The sequence below is a fragment of the Chiloscyllium plagiosum genome, chromosome 6 (assembly GCF_004010195.1).
Source record: "Chiloscyllium plagiosum isolate BGI_BamShark_2017 chromosome 6, ASM401019v2, whole genome shotgun sequence".
NCBI lineage: Eukaryota > Metazoa > Chordata > Chondrichthyes > Orectolobiformes > Hemiscylliidae > Chiloscyllium > Chiloscyllium plagiosum.
The window spans coordinates 62,936,437-62,957,868 of record NC_057715.1 but is presented as its reverse complement, the minus strand read 5'-3'; the positions used below and the strand labels follow the sequence as shown (position 1 = coordinate 62,957,868).

Here is a 21,432-nt window from a genome sequence, read left to right as displayed (position 1 = left end):
GTGTGATATCTCAAATGTGTAAGCAATAGGTGAAACTTGCTGTTTCACTTTATGTAGTCCCAGTTAATAGTGTTCACCACTAACAGGATGATGCTACCATCATGCCAAAAAGACATTCCATCTATCATACAAATATGAATTTCAGCACCACTGTGACATCAGTTATGATATGTAGGTTGCATATCCCTAAGACTAGAAGATTGTATCAAATGACATAACTCTCACTGTTCACAACAAGCAAGGTAGTGATCTAAACCATCTGGTTTACGCTTGCAAAACTCAACAGTCTTAACATTAGATCTGCAACTGGTCATTTACTGAATAATCCTGAGTATGCATGGAATTACTCTCACTACCATTTTAGGATTGTCAGTAGAATTGTCAGTGTGGTATACTTGCATATATTAGAAGCAATGTATATTAATGCACAGGGCCATGGCTTTGTAGCAAAAAGAATATTTATGAACATTGCATCTGTTTCACCTCAACAAAATAGGTGTTAGGCATTCACTTGTTTTGTTTTTCAGGAGAATGTGCTGACCAGTATTAACCTGCCTGATTTAAAATTTAACAATACCTGGCATTTAACCTGATAATAACCATTATCGGGTGCATTGTCCATGGCAACACCTATATCAAAAACTTACCAACAATTGTGCAATTTTTACTCATGCAATAGGAGTCTTCATTTCCCCTTGAAATTATAATCTTGCAAAATGTTCTGATTATTGCTAGACAAAGACCTTTGACAAAATGTGCCTTTTTCCAGGAATACTAAAGTTCTCTACTACCAAAGTTATTTTATCAAAAAAAAATTCTAAATGGTCTGGAAAATCAAACCCTGTACACCTTTTGCTTAAATGTTTTATATTTACAAGTTATCTGTATAAGTGCAACTTGTCAAGAGCCACTGTTGACCCAATGGAGGTCCTGCTAAGTTGTCCTGTTGCCTTCCTTCCCACTCATAGTTAATGCATTATTAGCATAAATCAATGTTATTTCAAAAGTATGTTAATTAACACAATCCATATCATGAAAATCACTTGTTTTTAATCATATCTATGCAAATTTTCAGGATAAGTATAATACAGAGCTGAAAGGCAGAATAAAATATTTGGGCCCATTTGCTTTGTTTTAAAATTAAATGCCAGTGGGTAAATGTATTAAAATACAGAATGAAACAGCAAAATATCGATGACCAAGATACCCACAGAAATGAATAACAGGTACGATGAGAAATTTACAGCTTCAAAACAGACATTTGTTGTCTACAAGCCATGTTGTAAATGCAGACATTGTGCCCAAAATCAACTGCATCCCCAATAAAATTATTTTACATTAACTTGATCAGTTTGAAGAGGTTTTAGATTTTCTTGTTTGTTTTATTTCATCACTAAGATGGTCTTCTCTTAGATTTGTTAGGATTTGGAATGCACTGCCTGGCAGAGTGGCAGAGACGGATTCCAAAGAATGCTTCAAAAGAGAACTAGATATATGTTTGGAAGTATGAATTTAGAGTACTGGAGAATGGGATGAGCTAGGTAAGTTTTTTGGGAGCCGATACAGACATAATGGGGCAAATGGCTTCCTTCTGTACTGTAAATTTTTATGATTCTGTAAGACTTGATACAAAACATTGTATCATTTTCCATTGTTAAACAAATCCTTTAAGGTTTGGTTTGTGTACTTTAACTGATATATACAGTATTACTTAATGTCCAATAAAATATCTGATATTGAATTATCAAAGATAATTTTCCAAAAATGGAACATTAAATTTGGACAGCATAAGAAGCATTTTTCGTAGTATATACTTCTGCTGAAAAATGTGAAAGCTAAAAATCCAGTGCAAACCAGTATCTACATAGTCATACAATAATTGCAAATGTCAGGGCACAACTAAATAATTTGAACTAGTGGCAGAGTTTGCCAGCGTTATGATTAAATAAACTACTGGCACACATTTTATATTGTTAGACTTTCATTGTTTTAAGCAATAAACACAATATAGATAAATGCAGCAATCCTGAACCTAAAGTGCCATACAGTTTGGGTAGGGGGAATAGGAGAAGCTTAAGGCTTATACTGTTACACAGTAAGAAACATGTAATAATTAATAGTTTAAATGACACGTTTTATTTATACCGGACTAAACGTAGTACCTTATAATTCATAAAATCAGAGGAATCTGGCTGTAATGAATCCACATGGAATCCATCACTCATTGCTGTTTTTAACACTTCCTCTACAAATAACTGAAAATTGTTAACTTGCTCATTTGTAGGTGCAATCCATAATCTTTTTAAGTTTTGTCTTGTATATTCATCTTCAGGCAGTACAGCCACATGTCCAACCCATTGTAGTGTCAAATGGTATGGATCTTTTTTCTCATAGCCAATTGGTAAAAGTTTACCATTCACAAAGTAACAAAACTTGGAGCTCAAATGTTTCAAGAATTCAGCTGACGTGCAAAATATATTTGCATCAAAGACGTCTGTGCTACACGAGGTTAGATTGTACATTTGTGGGGCTGGTTTAACTGTAAAATAAACAGTCTGCAGTCTCTGATCAAGAGTAATGTTGAGCATTGCATTTCTTTCTGCTTTGGCATTTTCAGATTCTCTTTCTTGCAAAGCATGTATCAAAGGTTGGATCTGGTAAAAATCAGCTTCTCTTTTCAACAGCCCCACTTCTTGAAAATCATCTGGAAGGTCGAGATTTGATGTGCGCAGAAAATTTAGAATGTATCGAAATATTTTCCCGTCTCTGTCAATGAAGAAGTTACCATGCTGATCACTAGTTGAGGGCATTTTCCCACTGAACATGATACCCAGCATCGAGTCTGGATAACGTGTTAATGTTGCTAGAGAACTGGTGTATAGCTTTCCTCCTACATTTAACGTTATAGGGTCAGACATTCTCATTTGCCACTGTGTAGTATCTTAATTTATTACAATCTGTTTTATAGGAAAAAGATCAAAAAAGAGAAAGAGAAATTTTATGAAAGCAGTGTTTAATACAACGATCAAAACATTCTGTTAAACAAAATGCTCTTTGTATCCCTTCACAATTACCCCTTTGATGTTAACATGTTGCAACTTCTTATCCATAGCCTCCTCTATTCTTGGTCAAACATTTTGAAACACTTGTGATTCTATTAGTTTTCCAAAAGTCCAGGAAAGAAATGGGACTGGCTTTGCTTGAGGTGCATTATAATAATTGTTTTGAAATTAGATTAGATTAGATTAGATTACTTAGATTAGATTACTTGTATGACACTTTGATCTTTTACTGTAAATGCTGTGTCCTATGATCCTGCCCTATTAGCTACCTGACGAAGGAGCAGCACTCCAAAAGCTAGTATTTCCAAATAAACATGTTGGACTATAACCTGGCATTGTGCGATTTTTAACTTTGTCCATCCCAGTCCAACACTGGCATCTCCATATCATGCTTTACAATACAATGCATTTCCCATGAAGATGAGTTTAAGGAATAGTTTATCTGAAGAAAACGGATATCTAGAAGGGAATGGATTGAAAAAAGTGCATTCAGTTTATACTCCCATTTTTAACATATGACTGACATATCGGCAATCTAACTATTTTTGTTTACATGGTATAGTTTGCTTCTGTGGAAACTAGATATTTCAAGTAACTGCAGGCAACCAGTGCTACTCTGATACTGTGTTGTGATAATACTCCAGATTGCTTAATTCTGTCATATTGAAGTCAGTTTCAGATCAACCTCGAAGATGGTAAAAGGTATATAAACTGGAAAGATTAGTCCATAACCAGGCACAGACTAGCAATAGCAGAGCTTTAGATGCAGCTTTCTGGCATCTAACCTCAGCTTGCTAAAACCATTCAGAAAAAGCCTAGGAACAGATTTCTATTCAATGCTTTCAAGAAGAGATTACAATAAAGATTAAAAAAAACTTCTGCATTGTCTTGTTTGTTTTGATTTCTTTGTCTCCCTTTCACATACTTCAGGGCATATTCATGGAATTTCACTTTATCCATTTCTTCCTTCTGGAATAACATTTGCTCCATAGTTTTCAAATAATATCAAAACCTCAATGTGAGATAAATATCAAGATATTAGTACAGTGCTGGGTATTTTTTCATGTGAATCTTAACTGAGCTGAAGGGTAAAAGCACTTCAATAAACTTCTATATTGCAATTCTAAATATTATAAAGGATTGATTGAATTGATAGGAGGATGCTGCAAACTGAGAGGAGGCCCCTTTGGAACACAAATATGAACACAGACCTGTTGGGCCAGGTTACTGGTTTGTGTGTTATAAATACTTCATTATTTAAGGGATATGCATGCTACTGCTGGGCCAGCATTTATTGCCCATCATTAATTACCCTGGAGAAGATGGTGGTCAGCTGCCTTCTTGAACCCATGGCTTCCTTTACTGATAGGGATACCCACACTCCCACAGTGACATATTTCAAAGTCAGGGATGGTGTGTGGCTTGGAAGGGACCTTGCAGGTAAGTAGTTTTGCCGTATGCCCCTGTCCTTCTAGGTGGTAGAGATCATGAGTTTGGAATGTGTGATTAACCAAGCATTGGTCTTTTACTGCAGAACATTTTCTTGATGATATACACTGATGGCCACTGTGCGGTTATGAAGGGAATGAATGTCAAGCATGATACCAATCAAGTGGATTGCTTTGTCCTGGATGATTTCAAACCTCTTGATTGTTGGCACTCATCCAGGCAAGTGGTGAGTATTCTCTCACATTCCTGACATGCCTTGTAGATGGTGGTCAGGCAGAAGGTGATGGATGGGTAGGGGTGGCAGGAAGTGTACTACATGCTGCAGAATACCTGGCTTCTGACTTGCTCTCCTAGAGACTGTATTTACATGCCTGATCAATTCCAGGTTCTGGTCAATGATGATGCTTGACCCAGAAGTGTCTAGGTCACTGAAGCCTGCAGCTGATTTCCATTTGTACTAATCCCTGTTCGGATAGAATTTCACATTGACCCTAGGTTCCTCTTGGAGTATGCATGTCCCACATTTTGAGCAGTCTGGAGGATATTCCCTCCTTGACCTTTGTGTCAGGTTTTTCTGTATGGGCTGCTGCTGCAAACTCCCTCACTTTGCCATCTGAACACACTGGCATTCCCTCATACCAGCCAGCAGTGACAGAGACCTCTAGTGGTGTACAACTGCTATCCATTATGGATGTGTTACACATTGCAAACCACATGTAACCTTTGGTGAAGTAAATTCTGGAATTTTATGGCCACAAGGAATCCATTGGCCATGTTTATATGTGTTGCTGTAGACTAAGGCTTCTTTCTTAAAGGGAATTTTGCTATATATTTTCTGCACTTTTGTCCCACACTCTTGATCTTTGGGCAGTCAATGTCAGAGTCACACAGCATGGAATCAGACCCTTTGATCCAACTAGTCCACACAGCCATGTTCCCAAACGAAACTAGTCCCACCCTGCCTATGTTTGGCTCGCATCCGTCCAAATCTGTCCTATTTATGTCTTTTGAACAGTGTAACTGTACTTGCATTCACCACTTCCTCTGGTAGTTCATTCCTCACACTAACCACTGTGTAAAAAACCTGCCTTACATGTCCTTTTTAAATCTTTCTCCCCTCACCTTAAAAATTTGCCCCCTAGTTTTGAACTCCCCTACCTTATGGAATAGACCTTTGCTATTCATCTTATCCATGCCCCTCTTAATTTTATAGACCTCTATAAAGTCACCCCTCAACTTCTTACGCTCCAGTGAAAAAGTCCCAGCCTTTCTTTCTAACTCCATTGCCAGCAACATCTTGGTTAATCTTTTCTGAAACCTCTCCAGTTTAATAATATCCTTCCTGTAACAGTGCGTCTAGAAGAGGCCTCATTAATGTCCTGTATATATTCACTGACCATGGTCATGCAGGAAGTCATTGAAAATGACCCACACTTCAGCAGATTTCTCCAGTTATGTATCATCTCTATTTTCTAAATCTCCTGCACCTAACCCCCTTCCTGTGGCGACATACCTTCTCTCCACTGAAGAGTCATAGAGAGATACAGCACAGAAACAGACCCTTTGGTCCAAACCATCCATACCAACCAGATATCCTAAGTTAATCTAGTCCCATTTGCCAGCATTTGGCCCATATCTCTCTAAACCATTCTTATTCATATACCCATCCAGATGCCCTTTAAAATGTTGTAATTCTACCAGCCTACACCACTTCCTCTGGCAGCTCATTCCATATATGCTCCACCCTGTGTGGAAAAGTTGCCCCTCTGGTCTCTTCTAAATCTTTCCTCTCTCACCCTAAACCTATGCCCTCTAGTTCTGGACTGCCCCACCCCAGGGAAGAGACTTTGTCTATTTACCCTTTCCATGCTCCTCATGATTTTATAAACCTCTAAGAGGTCACCCCTCAGCCTCCGACACTTCAGGGAAAATAGCTGTCTATTCAGTTTCTCCCTACAGTTCAAACCTTCCAACCCTGGAAACATCCTTGTAAATCTTTTCTGAACCCTTTCAAGTTTCACAACATCCTTCCTGTAGCAGGAGACCAGAATTGCACATAATATTCCAAAGGTGGCCTAACCAGTGTCCTGTATAGCTGCAACATGACCTCCCAACTGCTATTTCAATGCACTGACCAATAAAAGGAAAGCATACTAAATGCCTTCTTCACTATCCTATCTATCTGAGATTCCACTTTCAAGAAAGTATGAACCTGCACTCCAAAGTCTCTTTGTTCAGCAACACTCCTCTTCCTAATGTCTCCTGTGCTGCATTCACGAACCTGGCAGAGTCTCAGGTCTAATGTCAGAAGGTACCGGCTAATACAACTGGGCAGCAATTGGTTGTGATTAGATGCAGCTTTCCGTGAAAAGGGCAGTCTGCCTCTAAATCATACTGTCTACTTGTGAGTCGAGAGTGTAGTGCTGGAAAAAGACAGCAGGTCAGGCAGCATCCAAGGAGTAGGAGAAACGACATTTCGGGCATAAGCCCTTGATCAGGAATCATTCGTGAGTCTGCTCCTGGCCAAGATTGTGGAAGGAATTGCTTATCCGACTGCTTGCCTCTCTTCCTAGGTTTTTTGTTAAATGATTTTAGCAAGCTACTAGATTATATCTGTGCCCAGATGTTGTTGGATGGGAGCATGCAGTGTCCATTGCTACACTTTAGGCCTTCCACAATCAACGCTCACTGAAGGGGTGCATTACTGCAGTGCTGGCTTATCTTCATACAATATATTTTAACTTGAATTTGTATGTTTCCTTTTTGATTTTTGTTAGAGTGCTGTTAGACTAATTTTATTTAATGTATTTCTTTTATCATAATATAAAATAGAAGAGGATTTGGGGCAGCCAACTACCCCCACTCATGCAGCTGCCATTAGTTGATATGACATCTCCCTAAACAGCACTGTGCAGATACGCATAGCATACAGAGTTCAGCAATATAAGGCAGCCATTCACTACCTTTTTAAGAGCAATTAGGGCAGCAACATTCACATAACCATGATACTAAAAAGAAAACAAGAATTCAGTGAAACGTTCTCGTGGCAGCAGTTACCATATGTGTAAAGCACTGAAACAGTCTTTACTTAATTTTTCTAAGTTTTCCCACAAATAATGACAAAGAGGGGTTTTTGCTTTAGTGGTATAAATAACCTAGTTTATTTGGATTTCAAACTCAAAACCTGTCAAATTCTTCAACCAACAAATGTCACAATGAAAAGCTGGCTCCAACATGTTGTCACCAAATATAAATCTAATTTCTAAAGTTTACTGTGTTCATTTTGCTTCCAATAGTCAATTTGTCTGTCAGTTAAATATTAAATATATTACAAACTTTAACACTGCAAAAACATAACAGCGGTCGCCCCATGGTTTGTCCTAACAACCCACCATATAGCGCAGAAGCATTTTTTTTTTGTTCGTCACTCTAGTGCGCATAGAAAATGAAATCTAAAGCAGAATTTATTTTTCAAAAATATATCTAAAATAAACGCACTTTATCCAGAAGATTGTGGCCCCGCAATGTGAAACTGCATTGTTTCAAAATGCATCCTTCAATTACAGCTCCCCTCCCCCTAACTTCCTCCCTCTGGAAAAGCCGTTCGCTCCAAAGATGAAGCACATGTGAAATGCGACCAAACGCTGCTGGACCAAAGGCTGTATTGTGTACAGTGCACTGCACTCACCTTGCATCAACCCAACTTCATGACAAACCCGTGGTAGAAGCTGGTAGCGCAGTAACTTCTGGACCTTGTGGTTTTACTGCCCGTTGTTTATGTAACATTACCAAACCCTCACCAGACAGTGAACTACAACGCCTACAATGCACCGCAAACACTCATGCGCGTTGTTCCTATTTCCAGAAAAGGTTACTGTGATTAGCGCTGTAGTTGGCTATCTGTTCGGTTTTGGATATCGGCAGAATTAAAATTGCCGAGAAACGAATAGTGTAGCATATCCAAAAAACTGAGTGCCGAGATGCTAAAATGAGTCATGATTATAGACCATGCTGCCACACTATATTTGTATTAAGTAATAACGTTTAAACATATTAACATATTAGATCCCATTGTATAATTGGATTTTGTTGTCTTTGTATTAATAAGCTCAAAATTATTTTCATACGATTTTAATGCGCAGAGTTGACATCAATAAATTGTTGCAACGGTTTGTGGCATCTATATTTCAAAATAGCAATTTGAGTATTTTTGCGTGTAGTCTATACTTGTAAAATTATTTTTGAAATTATGATACAAAAAAATAAATTGCTGGAAAAACTCAACATCTGCAAAAGAAAATTTATTTAAAATTTCCAGTTTCATGACCCTTCTTCAGACCTGCTGAGTTTCTCCAGCAATTTCTATTTTCATTCAGATTTCCAGTGTCCTCGCAGCTTTATTTTGTATTGTGAAGTTACGACCCTATATCTTGAATATTTTGAAATCACTTATACAGGATAATTAAATTGTTAATTTGTCATGGGAGATATGCATCTACTGTCATTGGGCCATTGCCAAGAGACTGTATTGAATCTTTACCAAAAGCTTCACATTTGAGTAGTTGTGTGTAGCTTTACGCCCACATCCAAGAGATTAGTGAAATAACTCCACAGATGTTGTGTCCTTCACAGAGTCACCCTTGAGTTACACGTAGAGTCTCCTTGACACTGATTCAGGTCGCTCAGAGCCAGCTTTCAGAACCTCTAACTCTCCTGTTTATATCTGTCAGCCAGAGTTCCCGGATTGGACCAGATTAACAGCGACTAGGAGAAAGTGAGGACTGCAGATGCTGGAGATCAGAGTTGAAGTGTGTGGCATTTGAAAAGCACGGCAGGTCAGGCAGCATCCATGGAGCAGAAGAGTCGACGTTTCAAGCATAAGTCCTTCATTCCTGCTCTCCTTCTCCTCGGATGCTGCCTGACCTGCTGTATTTTTCCAGTGCCACAGATTAACAGCCCCAATCGGCGAACTCATATTCAATGACTACATACTTCACCCTCTAAGTCTGAGGACATGGGCTGGTTCTTTTTTGTAGCTCCTCCGGAGCTTTTGAGCACCAGGTCAGGTTCCTCCCACTCTGCCTCTGATACGGGTGATGTCTAATGCATTGGACTCAGCTCTTGCACATTCATTCTCTTGTTTGGGCAGCAAAGGCATCAAAGAGGCACCATGTTCATCTCAGATTCTGAGGAATCTTTAATGCTTGACAGAAAGGGAGAAACCACAGGTTCCAGAGTGGTCAGAAAGGCTGTCAAGGAGTTGAGCATGTTTTACTCCTGCACTGATTGCGAGTTTGCAGCTTTCATATGGTCCACTTGTTTGTTCGCGACTGTCACACCTACCCGAAGTTTACACGTCACTGGTCCTGACCTCCCATTGATCATGGCCCATACCCATGCAGGACCATTCCTGTGGTTCCTACACCAAATCGGCCCCTGAAGTAAAATGTCTCTCTCACTTAGTGGAGTCTTGTGTCCAACGTTGGCATTCCTGATGCCGCTTCACCCTCCCCCCCCGCATTTCCAACCACTTTGACAAGAACTAAGAACACTGAAACCATGCATTTTCCACATGTAACAGAGTCCAGGGTTTATCCGGCCATTCCCATGAATGTGGGGTTGTTGCTACAGTAGTTTTTATACTTGTTAGCACTCTGCATCCAATTCTGGCCACCAGACATTACTTCTCACCAATATCGTCATTTTGGAAACACCTGGATGACCCTGGTGCAGTTCAGCAGGTATCTGCCAGTGACCTTTGCTCAGGACAATGACTCTTGCTCCTCATAATGATATCCCATCCTCTATGGTGATCTGGTCTTGTTGGGTCCAAGAAGGTTTCAATTCTGGTTGTGATGGTGATTGTGAAACCACCTGTTTCAGTTTTGGCAGGATTTGATGTGGATGTGGGTGTAAAACTACACAACAAAACTATTCAAACATGAAGATTATTGTAAGCAATTTAACTGTTCCAAACCAGATATAGATGGACTTTCCAAGGTATGCGCTCTCCTGGACGCCATGAGTTCTCTTACTCAATTTAGGTTTAGTGGGGCTCTTTTGCTGTCTCATGTCCGCATACCAGCAACAACTACAATGGCATACTAGACCTGATCCTGAAGAAAATTGTAACCATTTGGCCAAGACTTGGCTGTGTTTTGGGGTTTTGCCGTGGACAGACCGAGAGTCCCTCTGTTCAGGATATATCCTGAATGAGGCAATGCAGTTGCATTCACTCAAGTGGTATTCCCCAAGCTCAGTCAGACTGGCAAGGGTGTCAACTTCCATTGGAATACCCTGCAACTGATAAAGCCTATGATGTAGTGCCTGTTTGAAGTTCAGTTAAGCTTCAGCTAATAGGCACTTTAGTCAGGTTACATCATTAATCCCACATACCATCTCATTAAGGATTAAACCAAAGTCGCATGCCTCTGCTAGTCAGCTTATTTTAGTCAAAAATCCCACTACTGGTTCCTAGTTCTCAAATTGAAAAGTAAAACAGATAGCATCTCAGAATTAGAAGAGGCTTAGGATTCTTAATATTCCTTAACTAAATTCATCAACTCTTGAAGGGTTTTAGTATCTTTTGTCTCAGGGGAAGTTTGGCTTCAAATAACCAAAAAAGCTCATTGCTTTTCTTCTACCCCCCCCCCCCCCCCAATGTCATTTGATCAGAAAAAAAAATGCATTCTTCCCGCATACTGGGCCCAGTCTTCGAGGGCAGGATCAAATGAGTCAAGCTTCCCAAATAATGGCATAACGCTAGAATTAAGAAAGGTGGTAAGGAAAAGCCAGTGAACTGTAGACTGCTGAGCCTGATATCACTGGAGGGCAAGTTGTTGGAGGGGATCTTGAGAGACAGAATTTACATGTATTTGGAAATCCTAATTTGGAAATTTGGACTGATTAGGGATAGTCAACATAGCATTGCGTGTGGGAAATCATGTCTTACTAATTTGATTGAGCTATTTGAAGAAGTGACAAAGAGGATTAGTGAAGGCAGAGCGATGGACATTGTGTATATGGTATTCAGTAAGGTGTTCAACAAGGTTTTGCAAAGTAGACTGGTTAACAAGGTTAGATCACATGGAATACAGGGAGAACAAGCCATTTGGATACAAAATTGGCTGGAAGGTAGGAAACAGAGGGTGATGGTTAAAGTTTACTTTTCAGACTGGGGGCCAGTGACCAGTGATGTGCCGCAGGGATCAGTGCTGGGTCCACTGCCTTTGATCATTTATATAAAAGATTTGGATATAAATATAGGAGGTGTATTTAGTAAGTTTGCAGATGACAACAAAATTGGTGGTGTGGTGAACAGCGAAGAAGGTTACCTCAGAGTACAACAGAACCTTAATCAGATAGGCTGAGAGTGGTAGATGGATTCTGGATCAGTAGTGCTGGAAGAGCACAGCAATTCAGGCAGCTCGTCGGATGCCTGAATTGCTGTGCTCTTCCAGCATCTGCAGTTATTGTTTTTACCTCAGTGGTAGATGGAGTTTAATCTAGATAACTGTGAGGTGCAATATTTTGTAGGGTAGGATTTATATACTTAATGGTAAGGTCCTGGGGAGTGTTGTCCAACAAAGATACCTTGGAGTGCAGATTCATGGTTCCTTGAAAGTAGAGTCATAGTTAGACAGATTAATGAAGAAGGCGTTTGGTACCCTTGCCTTTATTGGTGAGTGCATTAGTTTATGAGTTGAGATGTTATGTTGTGGCTGTACAAATCTTTGGTTAGGCTGCATTTAGAATGTTGCAGCCAATTCTGGACGCCTTGTTATAGGAAAGATCTTGTGAAACTTGAAAGGGTTCAGAAATGATTTACAAGGTTGCTGCCAAGGTTGTAGGGTTTGAGCTATTGAGAGATGTTGTATAGGCTGGGCCTATTTTTCCTGGAGTGTTGGAGGCTTATAGAAGGTGGCCTTATAGAAGTTTATAAAATCATGAGGGGCATGGATAGGATAAAAAGACAAGGTCTTTTCCCTAGGGTGGAGGAGACCTGAACTAGAGGGCATAAGTTCAGGGTGAGAGGGGAAAGATATTTAAAGGGACTGAAGGGGCAACTTTTTCATGCAGAATGTGATGCATGTATGGAATGAACTGCCTGGGGAAGTGGTGGAGGCTGGTACAATGATAACATTTAAAAAGCAATTGGATGGGCATTTGAATAGCAATGGTTCAGAGGGATATGGGCCAAATGCTAACAAATGGGACTAGATTATATTAGGATATTTGGTTGGCATGGACTGAAAGGTCTGTACACCTTTATGACTCTATGACTCTAAATGCTTATCTCAACTCAAAGATAACTGTTGTCAGCAAGTTTTTTCAAAGGCGTGTTTTTCTCTTGTTGCCACTGAAATAACTCCACAGAGGCCAGTATCCCGTCACCAAGTCACCCTTTATTTACACACGGAGAGTCCTTGATACAGACCCAGCTCCCTCAAAGCCAGCTCTCAGAGACAACAGGAACTCTGACACCCCTGTTTATTTTTTTTCTTTCTCTTTTTTTCTCCTAGTGTGTGTGTGTGTGCAGGTGTAAGACACAGTGAAAAACACAAAGTGTACAAATCTTTATTCAATTTCCACCTCCAAGAAGAAAGGAAACACCCAAGTGGCCAATGACAAGCAGTGCCCTTCTTATAGGGCAACACAGTACGATCAAACAGTGAAGGGCAGCGCAGGGATTAAATCAAAATGGAGTTGGACAGGGAAATAATACACTCCACTCCCTGAACAGGTCAAGGGTGTTGGTGGACACTGCGTGCTCCTCCTCCAGAGACACCTGGGCTCTGACATAACAGCAGAAGACGGGCAGACAATCGGCCTTAACGACCTGCTCTGCGGCCTGCTGCCTGGACCTGTTTATGGCCAGGCCCAGGAGCAGACCCACAAGGAGGTCCTCTGACTTGCTCTCCCCTGCCCTCAACACCAATCCCCCCCCACAGCACTGGGTGACTCTCCTGTTTATTTTGTTTCCTTTTTTTTACAGAATGTGTGACACTCTTGTTTTTTTTCTTTAGCTGTCAGAGTGTCAGAAGGTGTAACACACTTTTACTTCTTTGCCCCACAGTACCGCCTAACTGGGTGACTCTCCTGTTCATTTTTTTTCTTTTAAATTTTTTTTATTTACCCACACACTGCTGCCTAACTGCAGTAGTGCTTATTTTATCCCCAGCACCCATGTTGTGTGTGTGCGCAGGTGTGAGACACAGTGAACGACACAAGGTTTTTCCTTGTGTTTTTTCCTGTTTTTTATTTTATTAAAAAATATACAAAACCGTTTACAAAAAGGAAAACAGTTAACATTTACAGCTGTATACAACATCAATTTTACAAGGGTGAGGTGCAGCAAAGCCAGGCCCCAAACCCTACCGTTCAACCAGTTTACAGGGAGATGAGGACAAACCCCAAATCCCAGTTTCAAATATAAAAAGACAACAACAATGACATTTGTACATAAAAAGCCAATCCAGTCACTGAAAAAAAACGTGCATACAATACAGACCCAGCAAGTCTCTCCTGTTTATAATATTTTATTAAACAAATTACAAAACAATTTACAAAAACAGTTAACATTTACAGCTGTTTACAACAGCAATTTTACAAGGGAGAGGAGCAGCAAAGCTAGGCCCCAAACCCTACCGTTCAACCAGTTTACAGGGAATTGAGGACAAACCACAAATCCCAGTTTCAAATATAAAAAGACAGCAACAATGACCTTTATACATAAGACAATACATAAAAAAAAGTGCAGACAATACAGACCCAACAAGCCTCTCCTGTTTATATCTGTCAGCCAGAGCACAGTGATTGGACACGATTAACAGCCCCAACCAGCGAACAGAAATTCTATGTGGAGAAGTGAGGACTGAAGATGCTGGAGATCAGAGCTGAAAATGTGTTGCTGGAAAAGCGCAGCAGGTCAGGCAGCATCCAAGGAACAGGAGAATCAACGTTTCAGGCATAAGCCCTTCTTCAGGAATGAGGAATGTGTCTCCAGCAGGCTAAGATAAAAGGTAGGGAGGAGGGACTTGGGGGAGGGGTGTTGGAAATGCGCATTGGACACACTTTCCTCATTCCTGAAGAAGGGCTTATGCCCGAAACATCAATTCTCCTGTTCCTTGGATGCTGCCTGACCTGCTGCGCTTTTCCAGCAACACATTTTCAGAAATTCTATGTGGTCCACCTGGCTAGCCTCTTTATAATCACTACATTTGGGACTAGTCAAGTTGAAGATAGAGTTAAGAACTGTCTTCTGGTGCTTCTTTATAACATAAAGCACAACCTTTCTTTTAGTTCATCTTCAACATGGGTGAAGCATGTTGAAAGGAGGGTCCATGTTAATAATGTAGAATAATAAAATAGAAAAGATCTAGGAGAATATCCAACTAAGGAAGATTCAGCAGTCAAAGGCAAAATTTTAAAAAAAGAATGTAAGAGTACTAAACTCCAGATTAATACTCAAAGTATGTGTTCATTGCCATGCAAATAAGCAGATCAAGAAATTAAATGAGAGAAAGTCTAAAGAGAGTTGTAAAAGAAAGAGTTTTACTTAATGAGATGTTGCCAGTAACTGAGCTAAAAAAGATTGTTCATATACTGAAGGGAAGTATACAGTGGCTAACCCAAATAACAGCATTGGGATCACGGCTCTTCTTGATATACATTAATGACCTAAATTGGGAGCAGTATCCAATTAAGATGATAAAAATCCTCCAAAAAATTAGCGGTTGGAAAGGTAGCAGCAGACTTCAGAATGGTATGATCAGTCTTGATTTTGGTAATGATATTTAATGCAGAGAAGATTGAAGTTATGCAGTATAAATGTATAAAATGGTATAAAAGGTTTAAAGATGGTGCAGGAATAAAGAATTAGATAGGGGTTCACATACATCATGTTTTGATGACACATCAGTGAAGATGAGGATTACCAGATCAACCATAATCTAATTGAATGTTGGAGCAGACTTGATAGGCTAAATAGCCCACTTCTGCTCATATATTTTATGGTCTTGTGGACTCCACCGCTCATGGCATTTCTTTTGCATTTATCTGTCCAATCAATTGTGTGTTGGAACAATCAAGTCCAGTGATTTTTATTCAGAAGCCATGAGTTAAGGGTAAATAGTTTGAAGATCTGTTTTAATGTGAGTGAGGGGCTTCAGGTCTTAGAGACAAATAGAACATTGCCTGACTCACAAATTAAGGATCTTTTGTGAAATTGTTTTACACAGAGTGTGGGGAGGGGGATGTGGAAATCACTGCCACATGTATTGCAGAAACAGAAGATCAGAGTGGAAGTAGGCCATTTGGCCATTCAAGCCTTTTCCACCATTCATTATGATCAAAGTTGAACATCCAGTTCAATTGCCTGTTTCTGCTTTTCCACCATATCATTTTATCCTTTTAGCCCCAAGTGCTATATCCAATTCCTTCTTGAAACCATACAATGTTTTGGTCTATGTTCAGTAGTAGCAAACTCCACATGCTTACCACTCTCAGGTGAAGAAACCTCTCCTCATTCAGTCCTAAATGGTTTACCCAATATCTTTAGATTGTGACTCACGGTTCTGCATTCCTCCCTGAACATCTTTCCTGTATCTGCACTGTCTAGTTCTGTTAGGATGTTTTGTTTCTGTGAACTCTCCTTTCCTACAATTTCTAGCTAAAATTCTAACCTTGCCTCATACTTCAGTCCTGCCATCCCAGGTATCACTCCCATAAATCCTGCATTCGTTCTCTCGCATCATCCTTCTTTAGATAACGAGACCCGAAACTACACACGATATTCCAGATGTATGTATGAGTTGAGAAGGGACTGACAGCATAGAAAATCGGGTAGGATGAGTCTTGTGTCGAGTGTGAACAGTTCCATATGAAATTGGGACCAGTGCACCATGTACCAGAGTGGCTTGTGCTCTCCAGCCGAGCAGGACGGACTTTTCTCTCCGCATCTTGTTTATGCGCAATGGGGTGTGGACAATGCGGGTTTTGCCTGCCTTATCATTGATTGGGTGATAGTCCGTTTGTGGGCGTGTCCCTTCCGGGCAGTCCGGCGCAGTGAATTGGCTGGCGGTCCGTTAGTGAGGTGGGGCTTGCTGCGCTGCTCGCTCGCTCTCATTGGCTGCGGATAGACGGAACCTTCTGGATGTGATGGTCCGCTCGCACTGTCACCTGTGCCGTTGGAGTCGGAGATGGAGCTGGGATTGAGGCCAAAGAATCTCTGCTGCTGCGGACATTAGCAGCTCCCATTGCGGATATACTGGGCCTAGCGGTCGCCTTGGTGATAGTTCCCAACCTCAGGGCCGGCTTCGCGCATTGGACTCTAAACTTAATTTTTTTTGATTTTCTTTCGCCCCAATTGTTTCTCCCCAACTGTTGGATACGGCGTTTGGAGGTTAGATCGAGAGCCATGATGTCGAACTGGCGTTAACTAAACTCACCTCTCCCCAAGTCAGGGGCTGGCAGCTGTGTGGATCCTCCGCCTTTATCATCTGCTCGGGAGTGAGTGTCAGGATTCTTGCAAATGTGCTCTGAAGGCTCCCGTTCGCTTACATTTTTTTGCAAAACCTCTTTTAATTGTGACTTCACCTTGAGACTAACTTCTGCATATTCATTGTAACTCCCAAGATGTCTTAATGTAGAATGGCGTTTGCTGGTTAAGTTAATATCTTACGATATTTTGTTATATTTGCAAAATGAGTAGAATCTAACTATTCTGCGTCAACGAATGATATTTTGTTGTCTTTAAACTACCATAAAAGCAAATGATAAGTGATACCCGAGACTGCCATTAAACCAATGATCATTTTAAAATCCTGTTTTGATAACCTTTTTCTGGAGGTGTAAGGTCAAAATGATATACAGCTTCGAATCATTGAAATTATATTAAAGTTCTGGCAATGCTAGAATCAATGTTGTGGATTTACAATTCGTTAAACATGCACGTAGCTTTCCAATGGATGACTCTTAACTAAATTTTGTAACGTTAAAAGCTGGCCTGGACATTTTTATGTGCAGACTGCATATTTCTGATCTTGATGTTGTAGAATGAGCACAGCAAGCTAAAACCATAATTCATTGTTATCATGTATTGAATTGTGACCTTAGCTCTTGTAGTTCGTGTATTACATGAAATCACGCACTGTCTCATGTTTAGTTCCCTTGGTGAGTAGCGATCACCCTCTTCAGAGATGATCTCTCATTTAGAACGTGGCTGAAATCTGTTTACTGTAAGCACTGCGATCTGTTGGATTGCTGCTATCTCAAGTCCCTCACCCATCACTTTCATACATACTGATGACTGGTTGTAACACAGTGAGTGGCTGTGCATTTAGCACAGTTTACTGCTGTTAACTGCGGGCTTTCACGACATTATTCTTAGATTTCATTCAGGCTCCTGTATTTTTGTGACTTTTTTTTCTGTGTTGGATGGGTGTGTTTTGGTGACCCTGATGCATCTATGGGACATTTCAAAGACGATCTCTCTGGAATTGAAGTCTTAATTCCTGATCATCTGTTTATCTTCCTAAAGGATTTATCCTTTATATATTACTGAACTAATCAAGCAAACTGATCAATCTGTGTACTCCTGTTCTCCATCTTAATTTGTTACTGACTGGTTCCTTGTGCAAAAATTTGCTTACATCTGACTAGGCTTCTTTGTTTTTTTTGGCTTACATAGAGTCATAGAGATGTACAGTGTGGAAACAGACCTTTGGTCCAACTCATCCATACTGACCAGATATACTAAATAAATCTAGTCCTATTTGTCAACATTTGGCCCATATCCCTGTAAACCCTTTCACTTCATGTACCCATCATATGCCTCTTAAATGTTGTAATTGTACCAATCTCTACCACTTCCTCTGGTACCTCATTTCATACATGCACTACCCTCTGCATGAAAAAGTTGCCCCTTAAGTCTGTTTTAAATCTGTCTTCTCCTCACCTTAAATCTGTGCCCTTTAGTTTTGGATTCCCCTATGCTGGGGAAAAGATTTTAACTGTTCACCTTATCCATGACCCTCATGATGTTATAAAGTTCTTTAAGGTCACCCCTCGTCCTCCGCTCCAGGGAAAATGGACCCAGCCTTTTCAGCCCCTTCCTATAGCTCAAACCCTCCAATCCTGGCAATGTTTTCTGAACCCTTTCAAGTTTAACAACCTGTTTCCTATAGCAGAGGTACAGAATTGAATGCAATATTCCACAAGTGGTTTAACCAATACCATGTACATCTGCAACATAACCTCCCAATCCCTACACTCTGTGCACTGACCAATAAAGACAAATGTACCAAATGACTCCTTCACTAGCCTGTCTTCCTGTAACTCCACGTTCAAGGTACTATGAATTTGCAGTCCAAGATCTTTGTTAGGCAACTCTCCCCAGGACCTTGCTATTAAGTGTACAAGTCCTGCCCTGATTTGCCCTCCTAAAATGTAGCACCTCACATTTGTTTAGATTAAGCTTCATCTGCCGCCACTTGGCCTATCTGATTATGGTTCTGTTGTACTCTGAGGTAACCTTCTTTCCTGTCCACCACACCACCAATTTTGGTATCATCTGCAAACTTAGTAACCAGAACTCCTATATTCACATCCAAATCTTCTTTATAAACGATGAAAAGTACTGATCCTTGTGGCATGTCGCTGGTCACAGGCCTTCAGTCTGAAAAGCAACTGTCCACCACCACCCTCTGTCTCCTACCTTTGAGCCAATTTTTTATTCAAATGGTTAGTTCTCCCTGTATTGTATGTGATCTAACCTTATTAACCATTTTACCTTGTAGAAGCTAGTCAAATGCCTTACTAAAGTTCATATCGACAATGTCTGCTGTTCTGCCTTCATCAATATTCTTTGTTACTTCTTCAAAGAAATTCAGTCAAGTTAGTGAGATGTGATTTCGTGCAGACAAAGCCATGTTAACTATCCCTAACCAGTCCTTGTCTTTCCAAACCGGTCTCTATTTCCCTGGCTTTTCCTTCCCACCTTTCTTAAATAATGTTAGCGAACTTCCAGTCTTCTAACACCTCACCCGTGGCTATTAGATTAGATTAGTTTAGATTACTTACAGTGGAAACAGGCCTTTCGGCCCAACAAGTCCACACTGCCCTGCCGAAGCGCAACCCACCCATACCCCTACATTTACCCCTTACCTAACACTACAGGCAATTTAGCATGGCCAATTCACCTGAATTCACCTGACCTGCACATCTTTGTGATTGTGGGAGGAAACCGGAGCACCCGGAAGAAACCCACGTAGACACTGGGAGAATGTGCAAACTCTACACAGTCAGTCGCCTGAGGCGGGAATTGAACCCGGGTCTCTGGCGCTGTGAGGCAGCAGTGCTAACCACTGTGCCACCGTGCCGCCCAAGTGATCTCAGCAAGGGATCTAGTAATCACATACCTAGCTTTCCACAAAGTTCTGGGGTACACCCGATTTGGTCCGAGGGATTTATCCATCTTTATGCATTACAAGACATCCAGCAGCTCTTCCTCTGTCATATGGACACTTTTCAAGGTATCGCTATTTATAACTCCACGTTCTGCAGCTTGCATATGCTTTTATTTAGTAAGCGCATGCAAGCTACTCATTTAGTATGTTACCCGTCACCTGCAGTTTCACACATAGGTGGCCTTGCTGATCTTTAAAGGACCCCATTCTTTCCCTAGTTACTCCTTTGTCCTTTTGTTTTTCCAGTCAGAATCCTTCCAGGTTTCTCCTGACATGCCCATGTGTGATCAGGTGTTAACAACACAGTTTTGTCTTATATCGAGTTTTGTAAATTTACACTCCCACTTTCCCAACTTTATTGATTTCTGATCAATTATGGTTGATCTCATTCCAAGAATTCTACTGGCTGTTTATAATTTTTCAACAGGTCCACACAAACCACTTCATATGACCAACTTAAAGTTTTGAAAGTAAGACTTTTTTTTCATAAGTTGTAAACTCATTTGCTTGAGTGCTGTTGTTTTCAGAAAAAACATTTTTTTTTTGAAACGTGCCCTGTTGAATCATTCCCTGATGTTTTATTTTACCCAGAGGCTCCCAAACTTTTCCCCAATGGGCTGAAAACTTGTTGTGAGTACTTAAAGTGTACAAGAGTGAAGGGGGACCTGAAAGACCTCGGACTGTGAAATGAGCAGAGTTGTGAGTAAGTTTTATGGTATTATGCAAGACCTAGAGAAGAAATTGCGGGCTCTGGTTTATATGTTTGCATCATCGTTAGCCATGGGTGAGATCCCGGAAAACTGGATGGGAGCGAATGTTGTGCCCTTTTTCAAAAAGGGCTGCAGAGAAAATGCTGGGAACTATATACCAGTAAGTTTAACTTCTGTGGTAGGTCAAGTTACTTGAGAAGATTCTGAGGGATAAGGTATAGATGCATTTGGCAAAACAGGCTTTGATTAAGAGTAGTCAGTATGGCTTTGTGCATGGGAGATTATGCCTCACATTTGTCATTTGATGAAGTGACCGGCAAGATTGGTGAGGGCAGGGTGATAGAAGTAGTTGACCTGGCTTTCACTAAGGCCTTTGATAAAGTTCCACATGGTAGACTGCTCTGAAAGGTTAGATTGCATGGAATCCAGGGGGAGCTGGCGAATTGGATATGCAATTGGTTTGATAGTAGACAGCAGAGGGTAACAGTGGAAAGATGCTTGTCAGACTGGAGGTCTGTGACGAGTGATGTACTTGGGTCAGTGCTGGGCCCATTGCAAACTGCAATGGATGAGAATGTACAAGACAAGGTTAGTAAGTTTGCAGATGACACTAAAAAGGCAGTATTGTGAACAGTGAGCAATGTTATCGGAAATTGCAGCAAAGCCTTATTCAACTGGGGAAAATGACTGAGAAATGGCAAATTAAGTTTAACATAGATAAATGTGACGGTTTATATAATGGAA

General features: G+C 40.5%; 2 protein-coding genes across 3 annotated transcripts in view; one reads left to right on the top strand and one right to left on the bottom strand.

Annotated features, from left to right (window-relative positions):
• Nucleotides 1-1,048: 1,048 nt before the first annotated feature.
• Nucleotides 1,049-8,556, bottom strand: LOC122551141 (BTB/POZ domain-containing protein KCTD21-like). Its single transcript, XM_043692764.1, has 2 exons — nt 8,200-8,556; nt 1,049-2,957 (listed from the first exon to the last, which is right to left on the bottom strand). Exon 2 carries the CDS (start codon nt 2,922-2,924, stop codon nt 2,136-2,138), a length of 789 nt encoding a protein of 262 aa, XP_043548699.1. The 5' UTR covers nt 2,925-2,957; nt 8,200-8,556; the 3' UTR covers nt 1,049-2,135.
• Nucleotides 8,557-16,571: 8,015 nt separating this feature from the next.
• LOC122550628 (ubiquitin carboxyl-terminal hydrolase 35-like) overlaps nt 16,572-21,432 on the top strand; it is a 92,704-nt gene continuing 87,843 nt past the window's right edge. The window contains exon 1 of one of the 2 annotated variants that reach the window (XM_043691674.1): nt 16,572-17,021. Coding sequence is in view for 1 of the 2 variants with exons in the window: in XM_043691673.1 (XP_043547608.1) it covers nt 20,666-20,681 (16 nt within the window). In the remaining variant the exon portion in view is untranslated. Of the gene's footprint in view, nt 17,022-20,645; nt 20,682-21,432 lie in introns of those variants that run through there. The other variant, XM_043691673.1, reaches the window with a different exon arrangement.